Genomic DNA, 22,456 nt, shown 5'->3' with positions numbered 1-22,456 from the left:
CGTTCTCCAAAATAATTACAAATTGAATATAAAAGGTGTTAAAACCTTAGTGACTATTAATTGGTAAGATTCATACGAATTAATTTTTATATATCGAAGTGCACACCCAAAAAAGAGCTAAATGTAACGGGAAATTTAAGATCTGTCAGCACTGATGATCAGTTCTGGTATTTTATTTCCACAGCCCTGTGGTATTTTTCAACCAACAGCGAACGGTCGAAGTCGAGTTCGCTCTTCCTCTTCGATAAACCAATATTTTGCAATAAAACAAATTAGTTTTTAAAACCAAAGTGAGCATTTTTCCAAGCCAACGGGTGCCACGGCTCTCGCGCAATTCGGTATATCTCGGTGCAAACGCAGCGGCGCATTCCGCGATTTCGGTCGACACCTATTTGTGTTGTTGTGTTGTGCTCTCCGCTTTCTGCTTTCTGTTTTCCGCTTTTCGTTCTGTGTATCTGTGTGTTTGCCATCCAGTGAGTTGAGTTCACCAATCCAATCGCAACAGCAAAAGCAACGGCCAACTGATGAGTCTCAATTGTTTTCATTAACGCAACGAGAGTCGCCCCACTGCGAACCCCTCCCCTCCCCCTGCCCCGCCACCCAGCGCCTGTCCAGTAACTACTACCCGCCCCCTTTGCCACACCCACCCCACCCACTGCCCCATAAAAACACAGCCCACCCATCAAATGGCCAGCAGCAACAGCAACAGTTTTGGGGGCGTGGCAGGTGTGAACGGGGATCTGTGGCGCGAATGCGTCGCCTGGCTAACCAGGTGCAAGGTCATCCCGCCCGACCACAAGGCCGCCCAGGCGGACGCCGAGATCCGCATCCTGGCGATGACGCTCCGCGACGGCGTGCTGCTCTGCAACCTGGTCATCCACCTGGACCCCAGCAGCATGGACCCGCGCGAGTTTAATCGCAAGCCACAAATGGCACAGGTAAGTCAATCAAGCGAAATATGTCAACCGTCAAGTTGTGTTGTACGAATAATCCCCAAGATCTGTATAGAAGTAATTCAAAGTGTCCCCAGGGGAGACCAAGAATCCCCCAGTAAAGAAAAATATGCTTATACATAAATCTTGAAATGTTTGAAAAAGTAAATTTGATTAACCCTATGGAGACTTGGAATTAGCCTTTTGAGGTCAATAAATATTTAAGCTCTATTTAGAACAAATCAATTGAAACTATATGATGTTGTATGTTAGAAAAATAAATTAACAATAATAAAATAAATAGTTATCCCCCTCGTAGAAGGAAATTATTTAAACTCCATTTGGAAGCCTGTATTGTAATAATAATATGTTATACAAACTAATTTCAAGATTTGTAATAAAAGAACTAAAATAATCCCCAGGGGAGACCAAATATTAATATTATTCAGATCGTGGAATATTTAAGCTGTTTTTAGACAAACAAAAAATGTATATAAATAAGAACATGGGAGCTTAAGAATTCTCTTTTAAGATAATGCAATATAATAAATAAGAAATATACATCTCAAGATCTATAAAGATATAATTAAATTTCCGTTCTAGGATAATGGAATATTTAAGCTCCATTTACAAAAAACTGATGCCAAATGAAAAACTTTAATATTTAGAAAATTTAAAGATAGAATTAGCTAAGAAATTAAATACAAATACTTTAAAATACGTATGTCCTATGCTATTATTGAATTTTGAACTACCCTTTGTATAAGAACCCCTTGAATTAAATCGGAAACGTCGTTCCATCCATTGCAGTTCCTGTGCAGCAAGAACATCAAGCTCTTCCTGGACGTGTGCCACAACAACTTTGGGATCCGCGACGCCGATCTCTTCGAGCCGACGATGCTGTACGACCTGACCAACTTCCACCGCGTCCTCATCACGCTCTCCAAGCTGTCGCAGTGCCGCAAGGTGCAGCAAATGCACCCAGATCTTGTGTGAGTCTTTCAAACCCCAGTTCGCACATGGTTATCACCAGTTTGCGATATGTGGGCAAACAAGTGGGCCCTCTGTTCCCAGACCTTGAGATCTTCACTGCTTCATCAATCCATTGAGGTTCAGATAGTATTCATTTACAATGATAAAGAGAAACTGAAATAATAAGGGTTTCATCAATACTTAGCAATAGAAAACCGATTTATTTATTTTTTTGTTGTATTATGAAAGTCATTAGAAGATAAACTGATTAAAGTGTAACTTCAACTATGTAATATTGACTCAAGTGCATTCCTGAAATACCTACACGGAATGTTGGAATGTTTTTCAGCGCACAGCTAAATTGATTTTTCAGCAGTAGCCCATCAATTAATCATTTGCTGCAGTTCGCAATACATTTTTGATTTCAATAAGCTGAATTGGAATTTATACAATTGTTTCGACACGTACATATGTATGTATAGTTATTATTAATAGATTACATTTCTAGGAAATGAATTAGTCACCAGTAATTGTTTTTATTTCTCTTATATTTATATGAAACATGTTTTTGATTAATAAAGGAATATGTTTTTCGTTGTGACTAATTTAATAATGATTAATTTTAACCCATTCCAGCGGCTTCAACCTGCAGCTATCGCCCAGTGAGCGTTCCCATTCGGACGAGGCCATCTACAAGGACCTGCATTCCACGTGAGTAGCCAATTCCGGGCGGGATCTCTGTCTGCAGTCCCCTTGACCATGGTGCGTGCTCCCCGCTTTATTTGCGGCCTGCATTTCCTGCCCCAGCATTGTCAACCCCTGCCCCGACTCCGCCCCTCAATCCAAGCCAATGCGACCCGAACCGATCTCATTATGCGCTCACATACTTCCCGGACCCCAGTCTATAAGCCTTTGTCTGGCTGCTTATCGAGCACATGGAAAAAATGTCTTTACTTCACTATCTGTAGAAAAAACGCGTTTCTGCTTAAAATCTTTCAAAATCGTGATATTATCTGAAAAAGTTTAAAAAATAATCATAATCAATATTCATTATTTCTTAAAAAGATCTCTTACACAAGTTCGAAATATCAGAACTACTACTTTTAGACTCATTATAAAGTGTTTTTAAATACCGAAAATAATTTAAATTACAAGCGTTTTCTATATATAATCGTATCTAAAATCCGATAATAAATATTCTCTGTGCGAGATAGAGAAGTTGTGCATTATTAGGCTATAATAAAAGTATCACTACTTTAAGACATCTTATAAAGTGATTTTACTTGAGCCGGCAATAACAACTATAAATATTCCCTTGATATCGGATAGTCAATATTTTCTGTACGAAATACCAGGCTATGGTAATGGTATCACTAATTTCAGACACCTTTTAAGTGACCAAAGAAATGATAACTTAAATGCTCCATTGATAATGGATAATCATTGTTTTCCGTGCGAGATGAGATGGGAAGTAGTACCGCTAACCAAACCCAAGCGATATCTCAGTGTCCTCGGCTTTATCTAACACACTCTCTCTCTTTCTCTCTGTCTCCTATCTCTGTCTAACACACTAACTACTCTGTGAATGAATCCGAATCCGAATGAATGTGTGTGTGAATGCGTGTGTTGCTTTATCGGTGGTATATACATATGTGGGGGATTCACCATCCCTCCATCGCCATTGCCACCAGGGATCTGAACATGCGGAAGACGGGCAGCATCGACGCCGCCTCCGCCTCCTCGTCGGCGGAATACTACGACCGAACCTCGCAGAGCGGATCGCTGGACGAGAACAGCGACATCACCATCGAGAACGGCACCGAGGACATTGATGACTACATCGAGGACTCGCTGTCCAACATGTGCGACTCGACCATCGAGAACGACCTGGAGGATGCGGGCGTGGAGACCCCCCTGCTGGCCGATTGCGAGGCAGGCAGCCCCATGCGGGAACTCTCCTTTGATCTTACCCTGGATGTGGTGGGCTCGACCACGGATCACTCCGCCTCCAATGCGGTCACACCCACTCCGGAATCCTATGCCGCCGCCCGGTGCAGTGCGGAAATGCCCTTGGCCGACGCTGCATCTGCGTCTATTGCGGCCACACCGGGGCCACCCATGGGACGACTGGTGTCCACCTCGTCCTCCTCGTCGTCGCTGTTGGTCAGCGAGAGCCAGCGCCTGCAGAGGGCGGCCGCCGCCGTCTACAATTACCGATCCTCGATGGCATGCACCGAGCACGAGTACGCCTACATCTACAGCGAGGATGACGAGAAGGTCTACGAGGACCTGTGCTACGTCACCTTCCAGGCGAAGGCCAAACCCGAGGTGTGCTGTCCAACATATTACTCTTTGTGTCCGGCGTGGGGTGGGATCTGGATCTGGGATCGAGCAGGAAAGCAGCGGAATTTCCATACAAAAATGTCATAAAACAGATAATGTGGATGGATAGGCTTCGGAAAAGTGCGAAACATTTAAAATCCTAATATTACAGTATATATAATATATACATAAGTTATGTTTCCGAAGCCTGTCAATATCTGTATAGGAATTCTAAAGTTTCTTGTCTAGTGGAGATGTAGTATAAATCATAGGAACACGGAATGTGATTTGTGAACTTAAATATTTAAATAATCATATGGATATAAGATCATTTTCCGCTCCTACGATTTGCTGCGAGAAATCCACCCACCCCAGTGTATTGTCATGTGTAACAGCCCTTCCTCTTCTTCCCTCCTTCTGCCCCTGATCCCTGATCTTTCCCAGAATGCTTGATCCTCTAGTTTCCTCCTTGTAGGCTTTAGAAACGGCCCAGCACCGCCCACCAGAACCACTGCTTGTCTTGCTTGCGCTTGAGCTTCACCCACTCCTCCCCCTCCACCCACTCATTAACCACTAACTAACTAACCCGGACGCGCACTATGTACCATTGAAGAAAAACGAAACAGAGATTAGAGCCTCGACATATCGGTATCTTCCTTCTCTTCGGCTGGCCTTTTTCTGAAACCAAAAGGGGAATGCATAGGGTTATTGACCCCCGACATCGATCGAGGGCCGTGCCCAACATAGCCACCGGAAGTACTTGCCAACTGCCAACCATTGCCTCTTTTTGCTTACATAACAACCACCTACTGTGTTTCTGCGCATTGCAAAAGTAGTTTGTTCGGTACAGTCATCGGACCGAGGTAAACCCATATCGATCCATAACCGAGAGCTTCTGCTTTTCACCCGGGGAATGTAATGCGATAAGGTCGATTGAAAGCCGGATCCCATTAAGAACACAACATGTCCCGCTCACTATCTCGTCCGTCCGATGGCTCTGGTTTGGCTAATTAACTTGATTATCCCATTGTACCTATTTATAACCGATTGATATTTGGTTTATTTTAAGTTTCAGTACTATTACGATCCCATTAATTTTCCAAGCTTGTTACATTTCCATACGTATTGTATTTGGTTTCTGCTTATCTAGTGCTTACATTCTTTTAGTTGATTAATGTATTCAGTTTTCGTAATCACTTGGCGTGTCTATCTATCTAAACAGCGCAAGTAAAGTCTGCGCGCATTTCTTTAGTTCGCAATACATTTGAGATGGGATTTGTTGAACGCACACACGATTCCACTAGGAACTAATAGTTCAGGATAGTCCCGTGGAGGAGCATCTTCATGTGGTGGTTAAGTGAATGCCCGCTTAAACTCCGAGTAATCCGATGCCATCCGCATCGATTCCCAGCTCCTGTTCCTCCACTTCCTGCTCCTCCGCCTCGTTTTCGTTCTCGCTCTCATCACTGCTACTGGGGGTCGGCGAATTGAGGACCATGTCGCTGCCCAGAGCCAAAAGAGGCTGGACATCCATGTGGGGCGCAAACTGCTTCAGCAGCTGACCCACCACTGTGCACAGACCCATCAGACGCTTTTCCATCCGCTGCTCGTAGTGGCGGCGGTGCCTGCAAAAGGGAATTTTAAATTAATTGAGGTCCTAGTTTCCATTTCTACTGAGTTAGGGAATCAGCTAGAGCAAAATAGTTGTGGGAAAACAAAAACAGTGCAGAAATATGACTACGTTTGACCAGAATCTCTCACCTGTAATACTTGTCCTTCTCGCTGAGCACCTTGCAACGGCGTTTCCTGGCCATCTTGGCCACCGCCGGATCGCTCTGCTGCTGCTCCAGCTGCTCGGTCTTCACCACCGTGGTCGCGGGCATCGCTGACTCCTCGAAGTCGTTGTACCGACTGTTGGAGAGCGAGACCTCGCCCCCGATCATCACTGGACCGCACTCCACCTCGTGGCAGGTGGTGCTACCCAGCTGAAGCATGCACACATCCTCGCCGCCGCCGCCGCTGCTCTCCGCATCCTTGCGCATGGTGGCCTCGGCAAGCAGCCTGTCCAGTTCATCGTTGTTGCTGGGGATGTGGCTGTCTTTGTTGCTATTACTCCGATGGCAGGGCGACGCGGACTCGTCCATGTCATCGGTGTCGCCGCCGCCCTCGTTGGGCGGCGAACGTTCGCCAAAGTTGTGGTCATTGAGGACGCCCAGCATGAGCGGCGAGAGCTGGGACTCGTCGCAGGAGTAGACACTGGCGATGGCCAGATTGTTGTTGGGTGGCTCCACATTCGGCTCCTTGAGCGCGTACGAGTGCAGGTCGGCGGTCTTCTGGTTCATGTAGGCGTGGATGGGACCAAAGAACTCCCACTCCTTGTTCAGCTCCTCGATGCTCTGCTTGGTCAGCGGGGCGCCCAGCGTGTTGGCCTTGTGGATGCGGTAGCGCTGCACCATTGAAAACCATTGCTTGCGCAGCGCTATCTCGCTGAAGTCGCCTATCTTGGCCATGTCCTTGAATTTCCTGGGGGATGCAAGAGGTGGGGATTTCATTAGTGTTTTTTATTTATGCGGATAGCGCAAAACAGATTAGCTTTGAATGCCGTTTTTAACTATATATTAATATTTATGCGTTTGAAAATCAGAATTCTACAATGAGTTATGATCTAGGTACAACTCCCCCGCTTTAATTTTGATTTTGGTAATAGGTGTAGCATATAGGAAATGATACACTTAAAAATTTCCGTATATTGAAATACCTCATTTAATGATAGACTCAAACAAAAAATAGTATGGTTCCTTTTGGACAGTTTCTATGATTTCTTTTATAAAATAGTTTTAAATTTCCTTTTATTGAGTGACTTTATTCGATTATTCCTGTTTATCCTTATTCAATGTTACAGTTTATTTGTAAAATTGAGGTTATCACTTATAAAGGGATTTTGAGATTAGCTCTAAAGAAATTTCTATGCTATCAGTCCCTTTCAAACCGATTATCTCTGACTATAACTGTAATACCATTGTTTTGGTTCTTTAAAGGGGTGGTGCTAAGCCCAAATAGGGCCTATTCTTGAGGGATTTTAATGATAGTTTGGGTCTACTTCTGTTGTTTCGACATGTTAATATGCTTGAGGTGTCTAAATGTAGGAAATATTCATGTAGTTTTATGCTAAAACCAATTGGTAACCTCTTTTTAAGGAATTTTGACTATAGCTTTTGACTTCTCCACAAATTCGTTTTTGGATATGTCCATATATTCATGTTTTGAGTGTTTAAATGTGGCAGTTATTGAAAGTAGACCCCAATTTATTTGCCAAACCCAATTGGATTTTATCCACAGTTTTGGACTTCCCCGAGTGCTCCTCGTGGATAACCAAGAAACTCACTTCCATGGCTCCGCGTGTTTCGGTGAATATCGGGAGAATAGCTCATCCGCGGCAATCCGTTGCGCCACCAAGTCGCGTTTCTCATCTGCGGTCCCTGAAAAAGTGCAATTTGCAATTGCCAAAAGCACAGAAAACCAAAGGAAAGAAAGAAACTGCATGAGTTTTAGCCATAGAACACGTGTGTTGTTGTTGTAGCCTACACTTTTTGGATCCGCTCTTGGCGTACGTGTGGTGGTCCATGGTCCCCTGGAAAGGAGGAGCAGGTGGCCAAGCGTGGAGTCCGAGTCCAAAATGCTGATGATAAAATATAAAGTCCGAAAACACAGTTTTTTTTTTATTCGCCCCAGATGTTCTGAAATAGGGATGTGCAATATATATCAAAATATCAATATATCGGTATTAAAAATAAAAATTTATATCGTGATATTTATTCACTTGATATATCACTGTTATCGCTATCAGGCAAACGTAAGTGCCAGAAAACGTAAGTTTCAGCAAACGTAAGAGTCAGTAAAAGGGGAGTTAGGGATGTGACAAATATGTCAATATATCGATGTTCGATATCGCAGCAGCTGACTGTTAGTTATCGGGATGGAAATCGATTAACTGCTGAACGGACTATCGAATTTAAATTTAAATGAACAGAAACGTATTATTTATTTATTTCCAGAAAAGTAGTTTCTTACAGTAAAACATTTTTTTTAATGAAATTTGTTAAAAAGTAAATATTGTTTAAATTATATTAACCTTATGAAATCGCAGATCTCCTCTTTGGCCCCCTTATTATATTTTGTTATGCTTTTCAATAGGAACTCCTCTTCCCCCAAAATATATTCCATACCCCATTTTGATTTCATATTTTGATTTTTATTTCTTTTCGGCCTTTATTTTCGTTTAGTACCACCGACAATATTGCATGCAATGGAACCGGTTACGACCACACCAACACAAAAGAAGAGGAGGTGTACCAAGATCTGTGCGCGCTGCACAGGACGAGTAGAAGCCAGGTAGAATTGCGAATCGAACCACCGCCTGTCCGTGCATGAGACACCCATTCCGGTGGCCCAGTCACTTTGGCCCGAGTTCTGACCGCACTAATCCCGGACTCACCTCCACCGTCCTTCTTTTTTGCCCTCCATTTAGACCGCCTCGTCGACGAGCTTCGAGCAGCGCGACTACGTCATCCGGGAGCTAATTGACACGGAGTCCAACTACCTGGATGTGCTCACAGCGCTGAAGACTAAGTTCATGGGACCGCTGGAGCGGCATCTCAATAAGGACGAGCTGCGTGTCATATTCCCGCGCATCAGAGTGAGTTAAAGCTCCCTGAAAATGAAATCGTCTTGATTTCAAGAAAGTTTCTTCTGGAAAAACAAAGTCAAAGATAACTTTCTTTTGCTTTTAAGAACGTTTCTTCTCGAATAAGTGAAAAGAAGAGTTCTCAGCGTAGACAATATTTAGAACTTGGCATTTGTTCGTTTCTTAAAACTACATTTCCCAATTTTTGTCTTTTAGGAGCTGGCCGACATCCACACAAAGTTCCTGGACAAGCTGCGGGAATCCCTGACGCCCAATGCCAAACTGAAGATGGCCCAGGTGTTCCTCGAGTTCCGTGAACCCTTTCTCATCTACGGCGAGTACTGCTCCTGCCTGCTGGGCGCCATCGACTATTTGGCGGATGTGTGCAAAAAAAACCAGATCATCGACCAGCTGGTGCAGAAGTGCGAACGGGACTACAATGTGGGCAAACTGCAGCTGCGGGACATCCTGTCGGTGCCCATGCAGCGCATTCTCAAGTACCACCTGCTGCTGGACAAGCTGGTGAAGGAGACGTCGCCGCTGCACGACGACTACCGATCGCTGGAGCGGGCTAAGGAGGCCATGATCGATGTGTCCCAGTATATCAACGAGGTGAAGCGCGACTCCGACCACTTGGTTATCATACAGAAGGTGAAGGACAGCATCTTCGATCTCCATCTGCTGCAGAATGGCAATGGGAGTGATCTGCTGCAATATGGCCGCCTGCTCCTCGACGGCGAGCTGCATATCAAGGCGCATGAGGATCAGAAGACCAAGCTGCGCTATGCATTCGTCTTCGACAAAATCCTCATCATGGTGAAGGCGCTGCACATCAAGACGGGCGACATGCAGTACACCTACCGCGACTCCCACAACCTGGCCGACTATCGGGTGGAGCAGAGCCATTCGCGACGGACCCTCGGCCGGGATACGCGCTTTAAGTACCAGCTGCTCCTGGCCCGCAAGTCGGGCAAAACAGCCTTCACCTTGTACCTCAAGTCGGAGCACGAGCGGGATAAGTGGCGCAAGGCCCTTACCGAGGCCATGTATGCATTGTAGTCCCCCTTAATTTAGTTCTCAAGTGATGTATATATCTCTTGCACTTTAAGGGAAAGCCTGGAACCGCCCGGCTGCAGAAGTACCGACCACAAAATGGAGATCTATACGTTTGACGCCCCGACCACGTGCCGCCACTGCTCCAAATTCCTCAAGGGACGCATCCACCAGGGCTATCGGTGTAAGGTGTGCCAGATCAGCGTGCACAAGGGCTGCATCTCGTCGACGGGTCGCTGCAAACAGAATCCGGTGAGCGTGCCGCCGCCCGTCTGCGATCGACAGCTGTCCGAGTTTAATTGGTTTGCGGGCAACATGGACCGGGAGACGGCGGCACATCGGCTGGAGAACCGCCGCATAGGCACCTATCTGCTCCGCGTGCGTCCCCAGGGTCCTTCCACGGCCCACGAGACGATGTATGCCCTCAGCCTAAAGTGAGTGCGCCCGACTAGCTTTATCTAGATCTCCAGTTTTAATATTCCTTTCTTAGAACCGATGATCATGTCATCAAGCATATGAAAATCAACCAGGAGAACTCCGGCGACTCCATGCTCTACTGCCTGTCATCGCGAAGGCATTTCAAGACCATTGTCGAGCTGGTTTCCTACTACGAACGCAACGATTTGGGGGAGAACTTTGCAGGGTAGGCTAAAAGCAGAGTAATACCTATGTACTTATTTTAACCACTTGTGCGTCTTTTGTCAGGCTCAATCAGTCACTTCAGTGGCCCTACAAGGAGGTGATCGCCACCGCTCTCTATGATTACGAGCCGAAGGCTGGCAGCAATCAGCTGCAGCTGCGCACCGACTGCCAGGTGCTGGTCATTGGAAAGGACGGCGATAGCAAGGGCTGGTGGCGTGGCAAGATCGGCGACACGGTGAGCTAAGCTGAGCTGACGCAACAAATTGGGTTGTTTTATAGAGAATTGTGCCATTTCAGGTGGGCTACTTCCCCAAGGAGTACGTGCAGGAGCAGAAACTGGCCAGCGAAGAGCTTTGATATTACAATTACGAGGTTTACTTCGCACCCAAGGCCATTACGCCCTCGACAGCAGCCATGGCTGGATCGCCAGGAGCTGGAACTGGAGCGGCTGAAGCCATTCAAGGAGCCCCCAGCGAGGAGGAGACCGAGGCCAGCCTCAGCAGCCTCGGCAGGCACAGCAACAACAACTGCAGCTAGATCGTATCCTAGTTAAATCTACCTACACATACGTTTTAAAATGCAAATTGTTTTTATTTGTGATTAAGCGCTTTTTGTTTATACATACATATATGTTTTTAGCCTTTTTTTTTGCGTCGTCTACTCGAAACTCTTGTGCCAATCACTGAAAAATTACAAAATCTATAAATTGTTTACCTTTAATGTTTCAATTGTTTTTAATTATATATTGCAAATATATATATAGTTCATATATGTTTATATTTCTAAGAGAGTTAGCTTCTTAAGTTTTATTTCCTTTTTTTTTTTCATTTGTTTATAAAATGTAATCGTCCCACGTCGAGTGAGGGTTGTGCGAATGTAGGGAGAGTAATATGTATGGAGTGTCCTGCGCGGCATTCTCGTGCAAACAAAGCTTTAAAGATTTATATTCATATATTATCGTACTGCTAGATATTTAACCCTAGTTGAAACGCAAATGTTAACATAACGAAAGCAACGCAGCCACAAAATGTTCGAACAGAAAGTAAGAATACCACGATAATGTAATGACGATAAGGAAGTAAAAGCTTTAGTAATAACGATAGCCGTCATATTTACACGATGATCCACGTTTTAGGCCAGCCAATTTATATAGATATCTATAATTAACTACTTATAATGTACCTATTTATATAGCCAACGAATAACTTGCGAAATATCCAATGAATCGAAAGTGTTTAGCTAGCGAACTCAACGAGGTTTTGAAAGCAAAGAAATATAGGGCTTAATATCGAAACCATCAGCCATGATCCCATCTTTCATATGAAATCAATCAATTTCATGATAAGTAGCAGCCACCAAACGGGTTTATACTAAATTAAGTACCATTGTCTAAAATTAAATGTTATCCAACTAAATTGTTCTAAAATGAGAAAAATCTACTAGGAGTTCTCAACATTTTATTAATATTGTCATTGGGTTCAAAACAAAAATGTGAAAGTGTGCAAAGAAAAATTGAAATCTATTACTTAATTTTCTCTCTCAAAGCACAAGCAAATGCAGTTCATATAACAATAAATATTCAATGTCCTTTTTTCGCACAAAGCACTGCAGCAACAATAGAAATTTTCAAATTTATAGGCTAGAAACTCGGTTTCATACCCTTTACGTGTGCTATATATTCGAGTGTTTTTTGAGTATGGTTTCATTTTTAGGGCGTTGTGATTTTAATTGCATGCCGAACCGAAACGAAACGTTAACAATTCCGAAAGCTGCATTTATCACAAATCACTATATCTATCTTTTTCACCGCTCTCTAGCTGTCTCTTTCTGAATGGCAGAATGAAAATGTCTTCTTTCGGCAGCTCCAAAATTATATTTAAGTCAATGTTGTTCGGACCACCGGTCTTTGTGTACGTTTAATGGCAAATTGTCGCATCCAGTAAGGAAAATATTTGTGGTTTTATAAATAAATAAAACGAATAGGAAATCGCGCTAATAAACGACTTTTGTGAAAGTTTTGTTGTTCAATTGAAATCAATTTAAAGAGTCTTATTTATCCCTCATAGGAATCCATGAAAGAGGTGCTTAAAATACTGAATTTTCGTTGCCACATTTTTATTTTTCATATATCATATTTTTATTACACAATTATTAGGTTTGTAATTTGTTCTGTAATATTTTAAAAGGAATATATTTTACCTTTCAATTCGCAAATCTTAACAAATTTCTCTTCGCATTACAATTTGGCCTGATATTATATTTCATATATAATTTCTTGTAATTATTGCATTGTTAGGAAATTTAAAATATATTTTTGCGAAGCAGGAAATCCTTAAAATTTATTACTACGTTTCCATATTTTGGATCTTCCTTTATGGTTTCAAAAGCATTTTTGAAAACTTCTGAAATTGTACCTTTTAGGATCCTAATCTTAAACATTGTTTAGTTTCATTCTCTTTTCATTTTTAATATTTGCTAGCTGATTAGCCGACAAATATGCAACGTGGTTTTATAAAATGGTTTATTGTAACAAAAAACGTGTGTAATAATTAGACTAAGCTAGTGAGTGGGGGATACAATGAGTTGGGCGATACGAAAACGAAACAAAACAAGATCATTGGACTCGGACTGGTCCGCGTCGGCGCGTAATCTTCACCAGCCGTCGGCGACGTTGGCGTGGAACCGGCAGATCCGTTGTTGTTCCATCTGGAGGAGGCTGCTCCTCCTGCTGCTGATCCGTGCCCTGGGCATAGCTGTAGCTGATGGTGCGCTTGTAGATGCGTTGCTCCTGCTCCGACTGCTGGGACTGCTGGGAACGCGGTTTCCGTTTCTGTGAAGCGGTGGGAGTTGACGAGGACGAGGACGATGCCTTCTTCTTTCTTGTCTTGGCCTTGCGGGCCTGGACATCGTAGCAGCGCTCGATCTTCTGGCCCTTGCTGTCCTTGCACTCGTAGCAGACACTGTTGTCCTGCTGGCGGCGAACGCACAGGCTGCTGGGTGCCACCGGCTCCGCCTCCTCTTGGCCATCCTTCTCCTTCTTTTCGGCTGGATCGTTGCGGTAGCGCTTGAACTGGGTGCCACTGCCATAAGCATACTGCTCCGGCTGGTCGTCATGCGAGTAACTGCACGTCTCCGACACCTCGTTGTTCTTCAACTGGCGGCAGATCTCGCACAGCTGGCCGTCCTTCCGCTTGACCCGTCGACAGCGCTGGTCCTTGACATTGGTGGCCTCCGCCTGTGTCTCCTCCTCCAGATCGTCGTCGTCGTGGTCGTGATAGTGGTTGTCGGCAGCCTGATCAAAGTACTCCTTGACGAACTGCTCGTAGTTGCGCTCGTAATCCTCGCCGGAGAATCCCTCGTGGCTGGCCTCCGCACTGAGACTGTCCACGTCGTCCTCGTCGGCCGTATTCCCCTCAGCCTCGACATCCACATCCAAGTCCACATCCTCATCCGCCTTCGCCTGCGCTTGATTGGTGGCTGCCAGGACGGGTTGCATCATCTCAGGCAGCCTGGCCACCTTCGATTGATCCACATCGCTGACGGTGAGGGCATCCAGACGCTGGAGCAGCTTGCCGGGCGCAAAGGCTTCCCAGTAGTTGACACTCCGGTCGTAACTATCCGCCAGGGAGACGGCCAAGCCGAGTAGCAGCAGCTCCGGCAGCAGCATCGTACTGAAAGCTGCGACTCCCGCCGCCGGGTGTTGCTTTTATGGACTCGAGTTGTGGGTTTTGGCTAGAGTCCACTCCACTCCACATAGAAGCGAGACCAATGGAGCGTGACCATAACCGCAGAGCCATCAGGAAGTGTGGCCCAACTGATCCGCGAGGAGGGAAGTGCGAGTGAAAGGCAAGATTTATTTCGTGTGGCCAATCAACTAAATCGAACAAACGAAAGGGGAAACAGAATGCAAGTGGTCGATTGTGGAATGGTCAGAGTGGGAGTGCTGGATGATGAGGTTGGTTGGGGTTGGGGGATGGTGCAGCGACAACTACGCCGCTCGTTGTCCGTCGGTGAGCCGCTGGGCCCCCACAGTGGGCGGGGCTGGCCGGACAGCCGGCTGTCGCTGGTGGCGCAACTCGCGACGCTTCTCCCGCAGGATCTGCTTGGTCTGGGAGGTGTCCAGCTCCTCCCAGCCGCCAGCATTGTCGTCCACCCAGTCCTCGAGATCGGCCTGCCAAGAGGGATATATCGTACTCATATAGATTACGCCACTTAATGCTCAGCTTTGAGCGCCATCAGCTTACGTTATTGCTAATGGGCACCAGGTCCTGGGCCTGCAGTCTTGAAAAGTCACTCGGTTGGCTGGCCGCCGACGCCGCGGATGGATCCTCCAGATAGAACTTCATCTGCGGCTTGATGGTGGGCGTTAGCTCCTGGAAAAAGGAAATCAAAATTAGGTCTTTTTTAGATGGTTTTCATATTAGTATTGGGTTTAAGCCTTCAACTAGGCATTCTATTGTGGTTTGTATAATATTTAACGTTTTGTTGGTCAGACAGTGAGTTATTGACAAATTGATGTCGTGGAATTAATAACTTTATACCAACAGTATCAGAGGTTCGAACAGCTGCGTTTAAGCAAATATTATTCAACTAACACATATATTATTCTTAAATCGGAAAAAAAAATTGGAACATTTTTTTTTTTTTTTTTAAAGGTGGGGTTTATTACATTTCCTATAATTTAAGATTTTTTGGGTTAGGTTATGCAAGAATGACGTAATTCAACTTGTCTACCTTTATATTAATCATAGATCAGTTAAAACGTAAGGCAATCTACTAAATGTTCTCTAAAAAGACAGAAAACTTGGGTTTAAATCCCATGGTGACCAATTATAATCATAAATATTTTTTTTCAGTTTAACATGATGATTTTGATAAATTATTTGGTATGTACACAGTTATATTTTAAATGTGTTATAATATATTTTTATTAAATCTTAAGGAAATAAAATGTTTCAATGTGTATGTCTACTTAGGTTTGTAGTAAATGCCTAGATAAGGTTATAAAAGAAGATTTTATTTTAATAAAATTTTAAAAACCACGATTTAAATATTCAAGTTCCTAAATATGCAGGATAATCTTATTTCTTAAATAAAAAATGTAAGTGGCTGGATAGGGACAAATTACCAAAATATCTAGATAGTCCCCGATCATATCATTATCCGTACGCAAATACTTTCTGTTTGTAAACCTTCATAATATGGGGTCCTATCAGCTTGGCCCCCACTGTAATCGTCAGCTACATCGTACGCACATATGTGCCAACTCACACTGAAGAAATCCGGCTCGGGTTCCTCCTTGGGTGGCGTTGGCGGTTGGGCCATCCGCTGGCGGTACTGCTCGATGTGCTCCTCGACGGTACGCGGACTGTCGTCCCAGGAGTTCCAGTCCCGCTCTTTCGGCCCCCCCGACCGGCCGCCAGTGGGATTTCCGGGGGAGGCGGCGAAGTCGCCCCGCTCCACAATCACGTTCACCGCCTGCAGTTGGTCACCGGATCCGGAGGAGCCGCTGTGGCTCAGCTTCCGGCGCCTGGAGAAGCAGCACAGCGCTCGCCGGCACAGCGTAATGATGCCCAGCACCAGCATCTTTATTTGCTGCAGCATAGTAAAAATATTATTTACTAAATTATTATTTACTAAATTTTTTTTTGGTCCCGTTAATGTGACCGCCGCCGGGGTAACTGCGAATGGCATACGGTATCACCAAAATACTGAAAGGTACCAAAAAGAGTGACCCATCTATTCGTATTTGGTATCACAGTAAGAAGTTATCGAGCAAAATTTGAAATCATTTTTAAAACGCAAAAAGCAGTTAAGTCCCACTTTCGAATTGATCTTGCAAAAGAATATATTCCCATATGACGTTTTTCATTTATATTTTATTTTCATTTAAAGAGTTTTGTATTACTTCTATTAATTGTTACATTTTCCTAAGAACTTATACAATTTTAATGGACCATTGCACTGCGTCCTTGGTTCTCCACTTCCTCGTGGTCCACATTGTTGCGTTCGATCTTGTTGCGCCTCCGGAATTTAACTATAAGCACTTCAATGACCCAGGGAACGGCGCAAAGGATCATGAAGCCATTGAGGATGTGGAACACCAGAATATAGTCCTTGGTCTTGTCGCGTATGATTCCAACAATGGGGCCAATGAGGAACATCGCATTGCCTTGGGTGAACATGAACAAGCCATAGCCAGTAGCGAACCTGCAGAAGAAGATAAGATGAAATATGATAATATGAAACATCATGGGACTTACCTCTCCTTGGACAAGTAGTCGGCAAATACCAAGGGCAATGGGACGTGTAGCCAGGTTCGAAGAAATCCAATCACGGCCGTAATGTAGGCCATACCCGTAAACTCTGTGATTCCATTGAAAACTGTTGGGGAAATCAATGTTAGATATGAAATATTCGGTTCCAGAATGTCCTTACCAAATCTAGCAAAGACCGTTAAAACGGCTCCGGCCAAATAAATGTATCGGGAGGGAACTTGTATGCACACGGCTGTAATGGCCAGAAAAATACGAGATGACAAGTCTGCGGCTGCTCCAATAGCTATAATGGTGGCAGTATCGGGCTGGAAAGTAATATTTAGATTAAATTTATGACAGACAAATGAATTAGCAAAGCTTAATCGCCAGCAGTTACAAAAGATTCAAAACCATAGGTAATCGATTTTCGATCTTGCGATTTTCCGATAACTGTCGGACCCATCTCTAAAAGTACTTGCTAAAAACATGGCGTCGCCTGTCGGCGCTCTTTCGTTCTCCATCTCCCATTCTCATCTTGCATCTCGCTTTTTTACTGACACTTACGCTGAGGCTATCTCCCTTTTTTACTGACACTTACGTTGGCTTACGTTTTGCTGACACTTACGACGCATCTTGCATCTCGTTTTTTTACTGACACTTACGCTGAGGCTATCTCCCTTTTTTACTGACACTAACGTTTGCCGACACTTACGTTTTGCGTGTCACGGCTAAGCTATTTACATTGTGGCTCATGTCTTGGTTCATGGTTCAGTTTCTGGATTAAACGGCCTTTAAACACCCCAACTGTAAAGCAATTTTCTCAAAATCTGTGGGTTTGATTTTGATGAAACTTTCAGACAAGGAGCTTGAATTAACCCTTAATAGCTTGGTTTATCGTGCATATTGGCACAACCTCTGTGAGGGGAGCAGTTAACAAAATTGTGGGGACACGATTTTTCAAATGCATTTTTGAAATACTAATAGGCCTCGTATGTGTCCCAAACCTACCTAGCTCGATAGATCTTTTCTTTCTTAACAATCGATTTGGTCCCCAAATAGCGAGAAAATTTAAAAATAAAAAGGGCCCCATGTTCCATATTCCACCGTTCCCGTTTTCGTTGCTAACAGGCCGACGCTAATTTGACGCACATCTAATTTCTGCTAATTTCTGAATAAATTACAGGCACGCGGTCACACTGTATCGTATGACGCTTTTAAGGAGCGGTAAATTCGACTAAATTTAATAAAAATTGTCTTAATAATACAACCGTTTGTCATAATTAATGTGTGTGAGTGATCTTTTGTGTGTAAGCCCGCTAAAAATGAATGCAACCCAATTACTCACATTTCAAGTAAGTTTTCTCACCTGGATCCCGCCATTTTGTGTGCGAAATGCTTTTTATTGGTTAAAAAGACCTATAATTCCTATTGCATTTGTATTTGTAACATTTACTACTCAAAAACCTCATAGCTTTCAAGTCGCATTTGTGAGCTCCCTTTTGGGACTCCTTCGCAGACGCCGTTATAATGCGATCAGTTTCAGGGAATTTTTCTTTGGTTATGAACGCTTTTAATGACGAAATTACTGTTAACTGAGTAAGTGTAATAAAACATTTTTAAATATCCGCAGCTTTTTTTAAAAAAAAGGTTTATATTGTTTAAACATTTCTTTACAATCAATATTATTACTCCAGCATATAAAGTCGGTTATACCGACATTTAATTTAAATTTTAAAGTTAAGAACAAAAAATATCGGTCTTGTTCCGGTATTCAGTTGTGTACACAACCATTTTTGATATAAGTTTGTACCAGTTTTTTCGCAAAATGTAGAACAATATTGGGGATTACTAGAAATGCCAAACTGCAACCGATCTTTGGCGTGCCAAAGTTATTTATCTAGCAGTCTATGATGATCAACAAATTTATAGAAATTTGTTAACTGGACAGAAAGAACTTGGTACAATATGACCATAATTTTGGTTTTTCCAATCAACTTTAGTTGGTAAGAAGAAAACCTATATAACGCTATGCTATGATATTTGTAATGATGTCTTTTATAATGTTACTATATATTCGATAACCAGTTGCGTTTTAATCCTACCACTTATCAAGTAACTTTCTAATCAACAAAAAGTGTGCACGATATCGTGTGCGAAATAATACGAAGGACATCAAGGAGATCATTATCATCCTAGCACATTCCCTTTTTCTGTAAGTTGCTAATTAACATTCTTTATCCCTTAAATACATATTAATAGTAATAAAAATCGACTTATAGTTCGCAAATACTTTAAATTCCCAATTAATTAATCCTGTTTTATTACTCACCCTGCTATAGCCCAGTTCAAAGAGGTAGACTGGCTGCATGGTGAAGAATGTGATGTCGGAGTAGAGTGCGAAGGTGATCCCCAGCACGATGTTCACGTAGATGGGCTTCTTGAGCAGCGTGAGGTCGAGAAAATCGACAATGGTGCGCACCCAACCTTTCTTTGGTGCATCATCCTGGGTCACAGATCCTCCAGCTGCTCCTCCAACTGCTCCACCAACAACCATACTCTGGCGCCGAGAGGCCTGCAGGCTGTGCATCATCTGGGGCGAGGCATCGCTGACCACTACGGGTCCGGACCAATTGCCCAGGCTGGTGATGCTCGAAGCCCGGCTGGAGTGGACGCGCAGCATGTGCTCCTCGGCGTGGGATAGTCTCTGCGATGAAGGATCACCGGCATGGAAGTTGGGCTCCTCCTTGGGAGCCTTCAAGGGGGTTTCCGGCTGCACTCTTACCACCACCGTTGGCTTCACCGGCTGATGCTGGTCCTTCAGCTCCTTCAGCTCTTGCTCCTCCTCCTCGATGGGCACACGACGCATGTGCCACTCTACTGGATGCATCACTAGCATCCCCAGTATGGCATGGGCATTCAGACCCGTGAGGATAAGCAGACAGCCCCGAAAGCCATACCAATGCATCAACTTTTGCATGACAATCGGGTACAGCATGGCTCCCAAACCGATCAAGGTCTGGGCAAAGCTCATCCACAACACCCTGTTCTTGACGAAGTAATGGTTGAAGGTCGTATAGCAGGTGGGCACCATCAGTCCGAAGGCGAATCCCTGGATCAGGCTGAAGGCTATAAGCAGGTGAAACGTGGAGGTGGCGAACAACTGAAGTCCGGTGCCCACGAAGTACAAAATGCCCCCCGTGACGCCCACCTGGCGCATTCCGAATCGCTGGAACAGGGAGCCGGAGAACAAGCCGGCGAAGCTCATTGACGAGAAGAAGGCGCTGGTAATGATGGCCATGGCACTGGTCTCCGCCCCAATGCTCTTTAGGAAGTCGCCAAAGACCAGACCAAACGATGGCAAAGCCGCCAGAGCACTCGTCTGCAAAAGGAGATAACCATGTGAGTTAATGTTATCTAAAATTATATTTCTGCGTATTATATCACTGGAGATTTAAAGCTGCTTGAATTTAGGAGCCGATTTACTTACGCAAAATAATCTAAAGATATACATAAAAAAAAGAGCAACAATTAAGGGTTTCCGTAGTTCCACTGGTTTTCTAAAATGGGAACCCCAAAAATGCACTTCTAGATTCCATAACTTGAGTAATTGGATTCCGATTAAGACGTGGGATACCTCTACGAATTTGGGGTTGAATTCTCTAATAATCTACGTTCAAATCTATCTTTTAAAAGAGGGTCGAAATTTTAACCCATTTTCATGTTTGATTTTTCCGTAATTCCAATGGCTTCAAAAATGGGAACCCCAAAAATGCACTTCTAGATTCCATAACTTGAGTAATTGGATACCGATTAAGACGTGGGATACCTCTTTGAACTTGGGGTTGAATTCTCTAATAATCTACATTCAAATCTATCTTTTAAAAGAGGGTCGAAATTTTAACCCATTTTCATGTTTGATTTTTCCGTAATTCCCATTGTATTCCAAAATGGGAACCCCAAAAATTCACTTCTAGATTCCATAACTTGAGTAATTGGATTCCGATTAAGACATGGGATACCTCTATGAACTTGGGGTTGAATTCTCTAATAATCTACATTTAAATCTATCTTTTAAAAGAGGGTCGAAATTTTAACCCATTTTCATGTTTGATTTTTCCGTAATTCCAATGGCTTCCAAAATGGGAACCCCAAAAATGCACTTCTAGATTCCATAACTTGAGTAATTGGATTCCGATTAAGACGTGGGATACCTCTACGAATTTGGGGTTGAATTCTCTAATAATCTACGTTCAAATCTATCTTTTAAAAGAGGGTCGAAATTTTAACCCATTTTCATATTTGATTTTTTCGTAATTCCAATGGCTTTCAAAATGGGAACCCCAAAAATGCACTTCTAGATTCCATAACTTGAGTAATTGGATTCCGATTAAGACGTGGGTACCTCTATGAATTCGGGGTGGAATTCTTTCATAATCTACATTCAAATTTATCCTTTGACAGAGGATCAAAATTTTAACCCATTTTCATGTTTGATTTTTCCGTAATTCCCATTGTATTCCAAAATGGGAACCCCAAAAATTCACTTCTAGATTCCATAACTTGAGTAATTGGATTCCGATTAAGACGTGGGATACCTCTTTGAATTCGGGGTGGAATTCTCTAATAATCTACATTCAAATTTATCCTTTGAAAGAAGATCAAAATTTTAACCCATTTTCATGTTCGATTTTTGCGTAATTCCAATGGCTTTCAAAATGGGAACCCCAAAAATGCACTTCTAGATTCCATAACTTGAGAAAATGGATACCGATTAAGAAGTGGGATACCTCTATGAGTTTGTGGTTGAATTCTCCAATAATCTGCATTAACATTTTTCCTTTAAATGAGGTTGCAATTTTAATCAATTTTCATGTTGGATTTTTCCGTAATTTTGAATGACTAAGAATGGGAATCAAAAACCGCACTTCTAGGATTCCATAACTTGAGGTTTTGGATCCCGATTAAGTCGAGAAATACCTCTTTGAGTTCGTATTTGAATTCTCTAATATTCGAAATAGCAATCGACTAGAAATGCCGGCACTATAAAATAAATTTCACTTTTTTTTCCACCGAGACTCCTGGTTTCACTTACAAAGGGGAGGGCCATGCCAATGCAGACGAGGATTCCCCAGCCACCATCGGGGGCCTCCAGAGTGTAGGTTTTCGACTTCTTCATGGCGAATGCTGGGCGGCAAGTGAACTGCGACTGATGGAGTCGGAACTCAGTCGTCACCAAGATATCTGAGGCATCACTCCATCCGTGTACATATATCAATCCCATCGTATAAGTCGGCGCAACCAGTAGCAGCCTCCTCGATTACCCGCTTATCGCACCTCTGGTTTTTATGGGCAAGCTAAGCTTCTTATGACGAAGGTTTACAATATGGCTTTCCCGATAAGATTAGCTCAGATCGAGATACTCGTACTGTTTAGAATTTTCTTAGATTCCCCGGCCCCCGCCGTGTTTTTCGAGCATTTCCGTAAGTGTAAGTACCGTGCGTACCTTCCACACCCCTAAATTCTTGTTGAAATTGTAATATTGATTTTGGGAATCGCGGAAATATGTTTGAGCATCACTTCGGTTTTTATCATCA

General features: G+C 43.5%; 5 protein-coding genes across 7 annotated transcripts; 1 reads left to right on the top strand and 4 right to left on the bottom strand.

The window, feature by feature from the left end:
• The first annotated feature begins 201 nt into the window (after positions 1 to 201).
• Positions 202 to 11,325, top strand: Vav (Vav guanine nucleotide exchange factor). 3 transcript variants are annotated; one of them, XM_036820184.3, is made up of 11 exons: positions 202 to 938; positions 1,743 to 1,924; positions 2,541 to 2,615; positions 3,596 to 4,234; positions 8,510 to 8,618; positions 8,755 to 8,922; positions 9,127 to 9,956; positions 10,020 to 10,397; positions 10,454 to 10,606; positions 10,669 to 10,840; positions 10,903 to 11,325. In XM_036820184.3, the coding sequence occupies exons 1-11, from the start codon at positions 687 to 689 to the stop codon at positions 10,960 to 10,962; spliced, it is 3,018 nt and encodes a 1,005-aa protein (XP_036676079.3). In that variant the 5' UTR covers positions 202 to 686; the 3' UTR covers positions 10,963 to 11,325. The 3 variants fall into 3 exon arrangements, with proteins under 3 accessions (XP_036676079.3, XP_016937057.4, XP_016937058.2); XM_017081568.4 differs by lacking the exon at positions 8,510 to 8,618 and having other exon boundaries at positions 3,596 to 4,232; XM_017081569.4 differs by lacking the exon at positions 3,596 to 4,234 and having other exon boundaries at positions 206 to 938.
• Positions 5,332 to 7,980, bottom strand: LOC108015226 (uncharacterized). Its single transcript, XM_017081570.4, has 4 exons — positions 7,812 to 7,980; positions 7,612 to 7,705; positions 5,988 to 6,749; positions 5,332 to 5,851 (listed from the first exon to the last, which is right to left on the bottom strand). The coding sequence occupies exons 1-4, from the start codon at positions 7,849 to 7,851 to the stop codon at positions 5,596 to 5,598; spliced, it is 1,152 nt and encodes a 383-aa protein (XP_016937059.2). The 5' UTR covers positions 7,852 to 7,980; the 3' UTR covers positions 5,332 to 5,595.
• A 1,784-nt stretch (positions 11,326 to 13,109) lies between the features above and the next one.
• On the bottom strand, positions 13,110 to 14,283 carry LOC108015227 (uncharacterized). The gene has a single exon (XM_017081571.4). It carries the CDS (start codon positions 14,270 to 14,272, stop codon positions 13,220 to 13,222), a length of 1,053 nt encoding a protein of 350 aa, XP_016937060.2. The 5' UTR covers positions 14,273 to 14,283; the 3' UTR covers positions 13,110 to 13,219.
• Positions 14,284 to 14,439: 156 nt separating this feature from the next.
• On the bottom strand, positions 14,440 to 16,230 carry LOC108015228 (receptor-binding cancer antigen expressed on SiSo cells). The gene is made up of 3 exons (XM_017081572.4): positions 15,877 to 16,230; positions 14,850 to 14,978; positions 14,440 to 14,776 (listed from the first exon to the last, which is right to left on the bottom strand). Exons 1-3 carry the CDS (start codon positions 16,207 to 16,209, stop codon positions 14,594 to 14,596), a joined length of 645 nt encoding a protein of 214 aa, XP_016937061.2. The 5' UTR covers positions 16,210 to 16,230; the 3' UTR covers positions 14,440 to 14,593.
• Positions 16,231 to 16,529: 299 nt separating this feature from the next.
• LOC108015288 (monocarboxylate transporter 7) lies at positions 16,530 to 22,110 on the bottom strand. Its single transcript, XM_017081661.4, has 5 exons — positions 21,955 to 22,110; positions 19,192 to 20,241; positions 17,044 to 17,188; positions 16,869 to 16,989; positions 16,530 to 16,815 (listed from the first exon to the last, which is right to left on the bottom strand). The coding sequence occupies exons 1-5, from the start codon at positions 22,036 to 22,038 to the stop codon at positions 16,554 to 16,556; spliced, it is 1,662 nt and encodes a 553-aa protein (XP_016937150.3). The 5' UTR covers positions 22,039 to 22,110; the 3' UTR covers positions 16,530 to 16,553.
• Positions 22,111 to 22,456: the final 346 nt, after the last annotated feature.

Source organism: Drosophila suzukii, chromosome X (genome assembly GCF_043229965.1).
Source record: "Drosophila suzukii chromosome X, CBGP_Dsuzu_IsoJpt1.0, whole genome shotgun sequence".
Classification (NCBI taxonomy): Eukaryota; Metazoa; Arthropoda; class Insecta; order Diptera; family Drosophilidae; genus Drosophila; species Drosophila suzukii.
The sequence above is the reverse complement of the archived record's forward strand: the minus strand, read 5'-3'. Positions and strand labels throughout refer to the sequence as shown.

Coding starts and splice junctions, on each gene's coding strand:
- Vav (XM_036820184.3), top strand. CDS start 687: ATGGCCAGCAGCAACAGCAACAGTTTTGGGGGCGTGGCAGGTGTGAAC. Junction 939..1,742: donor GCAAGCCACAAATGGCACAG/GTAAGTCAATCA, acceptor CATCCATTGCAG/TTCCTGTGCAGCAAGAACAT. Junction 8,619..8,754: donor ACAGGACGAGTAGAAGCCAG/GTAGAATTGCGA, acceptor CCCTCCATTTAG/ACCGCCTCGTCGACGAGCTT.
- LOC108015226 (XM_017081570.4), bottom strand. CDS start 7,851: ATGGACCACCACACGTACGCCAAGAGCGGATCCAAAAAGT. Junction 7,706..7,811: donor CAAGAGCGGATCCAAAAAGT/GTAGGCTACAAC, acceptor GCACTTTTTCAG/GGACCGCAGATGAGAAACGC. Junction 5,852..5,987: donor GAGAAGGACAAGTATTACAG/GTGAGAGATTCT, acceptor TCCCTTTTGCAG/GCACCGCCGCCACTACGAGC.
- LOC108015227 (XM_017081571.4), bottom strand. CDS start 14,272: ATGCTGCTGCCGGAGCTGCTGCTACTCGGCTTGGCCGTCTCCCTGGCG.
- LOC108015228 (XM_017081572.4), bottom strand. CDS start 16,209: ATGCTGCAGCAAATAAAGATGCTGGTGCTGGGCATCATTACGCTGTGC. Junction 14,979..15,876: donor CCGAGCCGGATTTCTTCAGT/GTGAGTTGGCAC, acceptor TCCTTTTTCCAG/GAGCTAACGCCCACCATCAA. Junction 14,777..14,849: donor TGGTGCCCATTAGCAATAAC/GTAAGCTGATGG, acceptor CCCTCTTGGCAG/GCCGATCTCGAGGACTGGGT.
- LOC108015288 (XM_017081661.4), bottom strand. CDS start 22,038: ATGAAGAAGTCGAAAACCTACACTCTGGAGGCCCCCGATGGTGGCTGG. Junction 20,242..21,954: donor TTGGCATGGCCCTCCCCTTT/GTAAGTGAAACC, acceptor CTCCTTTTGCAG/ACGAGTGCTCTGGCGGCTTT. Junction 17,189..19,191: donor TTGAACTGGGCTATAGCAGG/GTGAGTAATAAA, acceptor ATTACTTTCCAG/CCCGATACTGCCACCATTAT.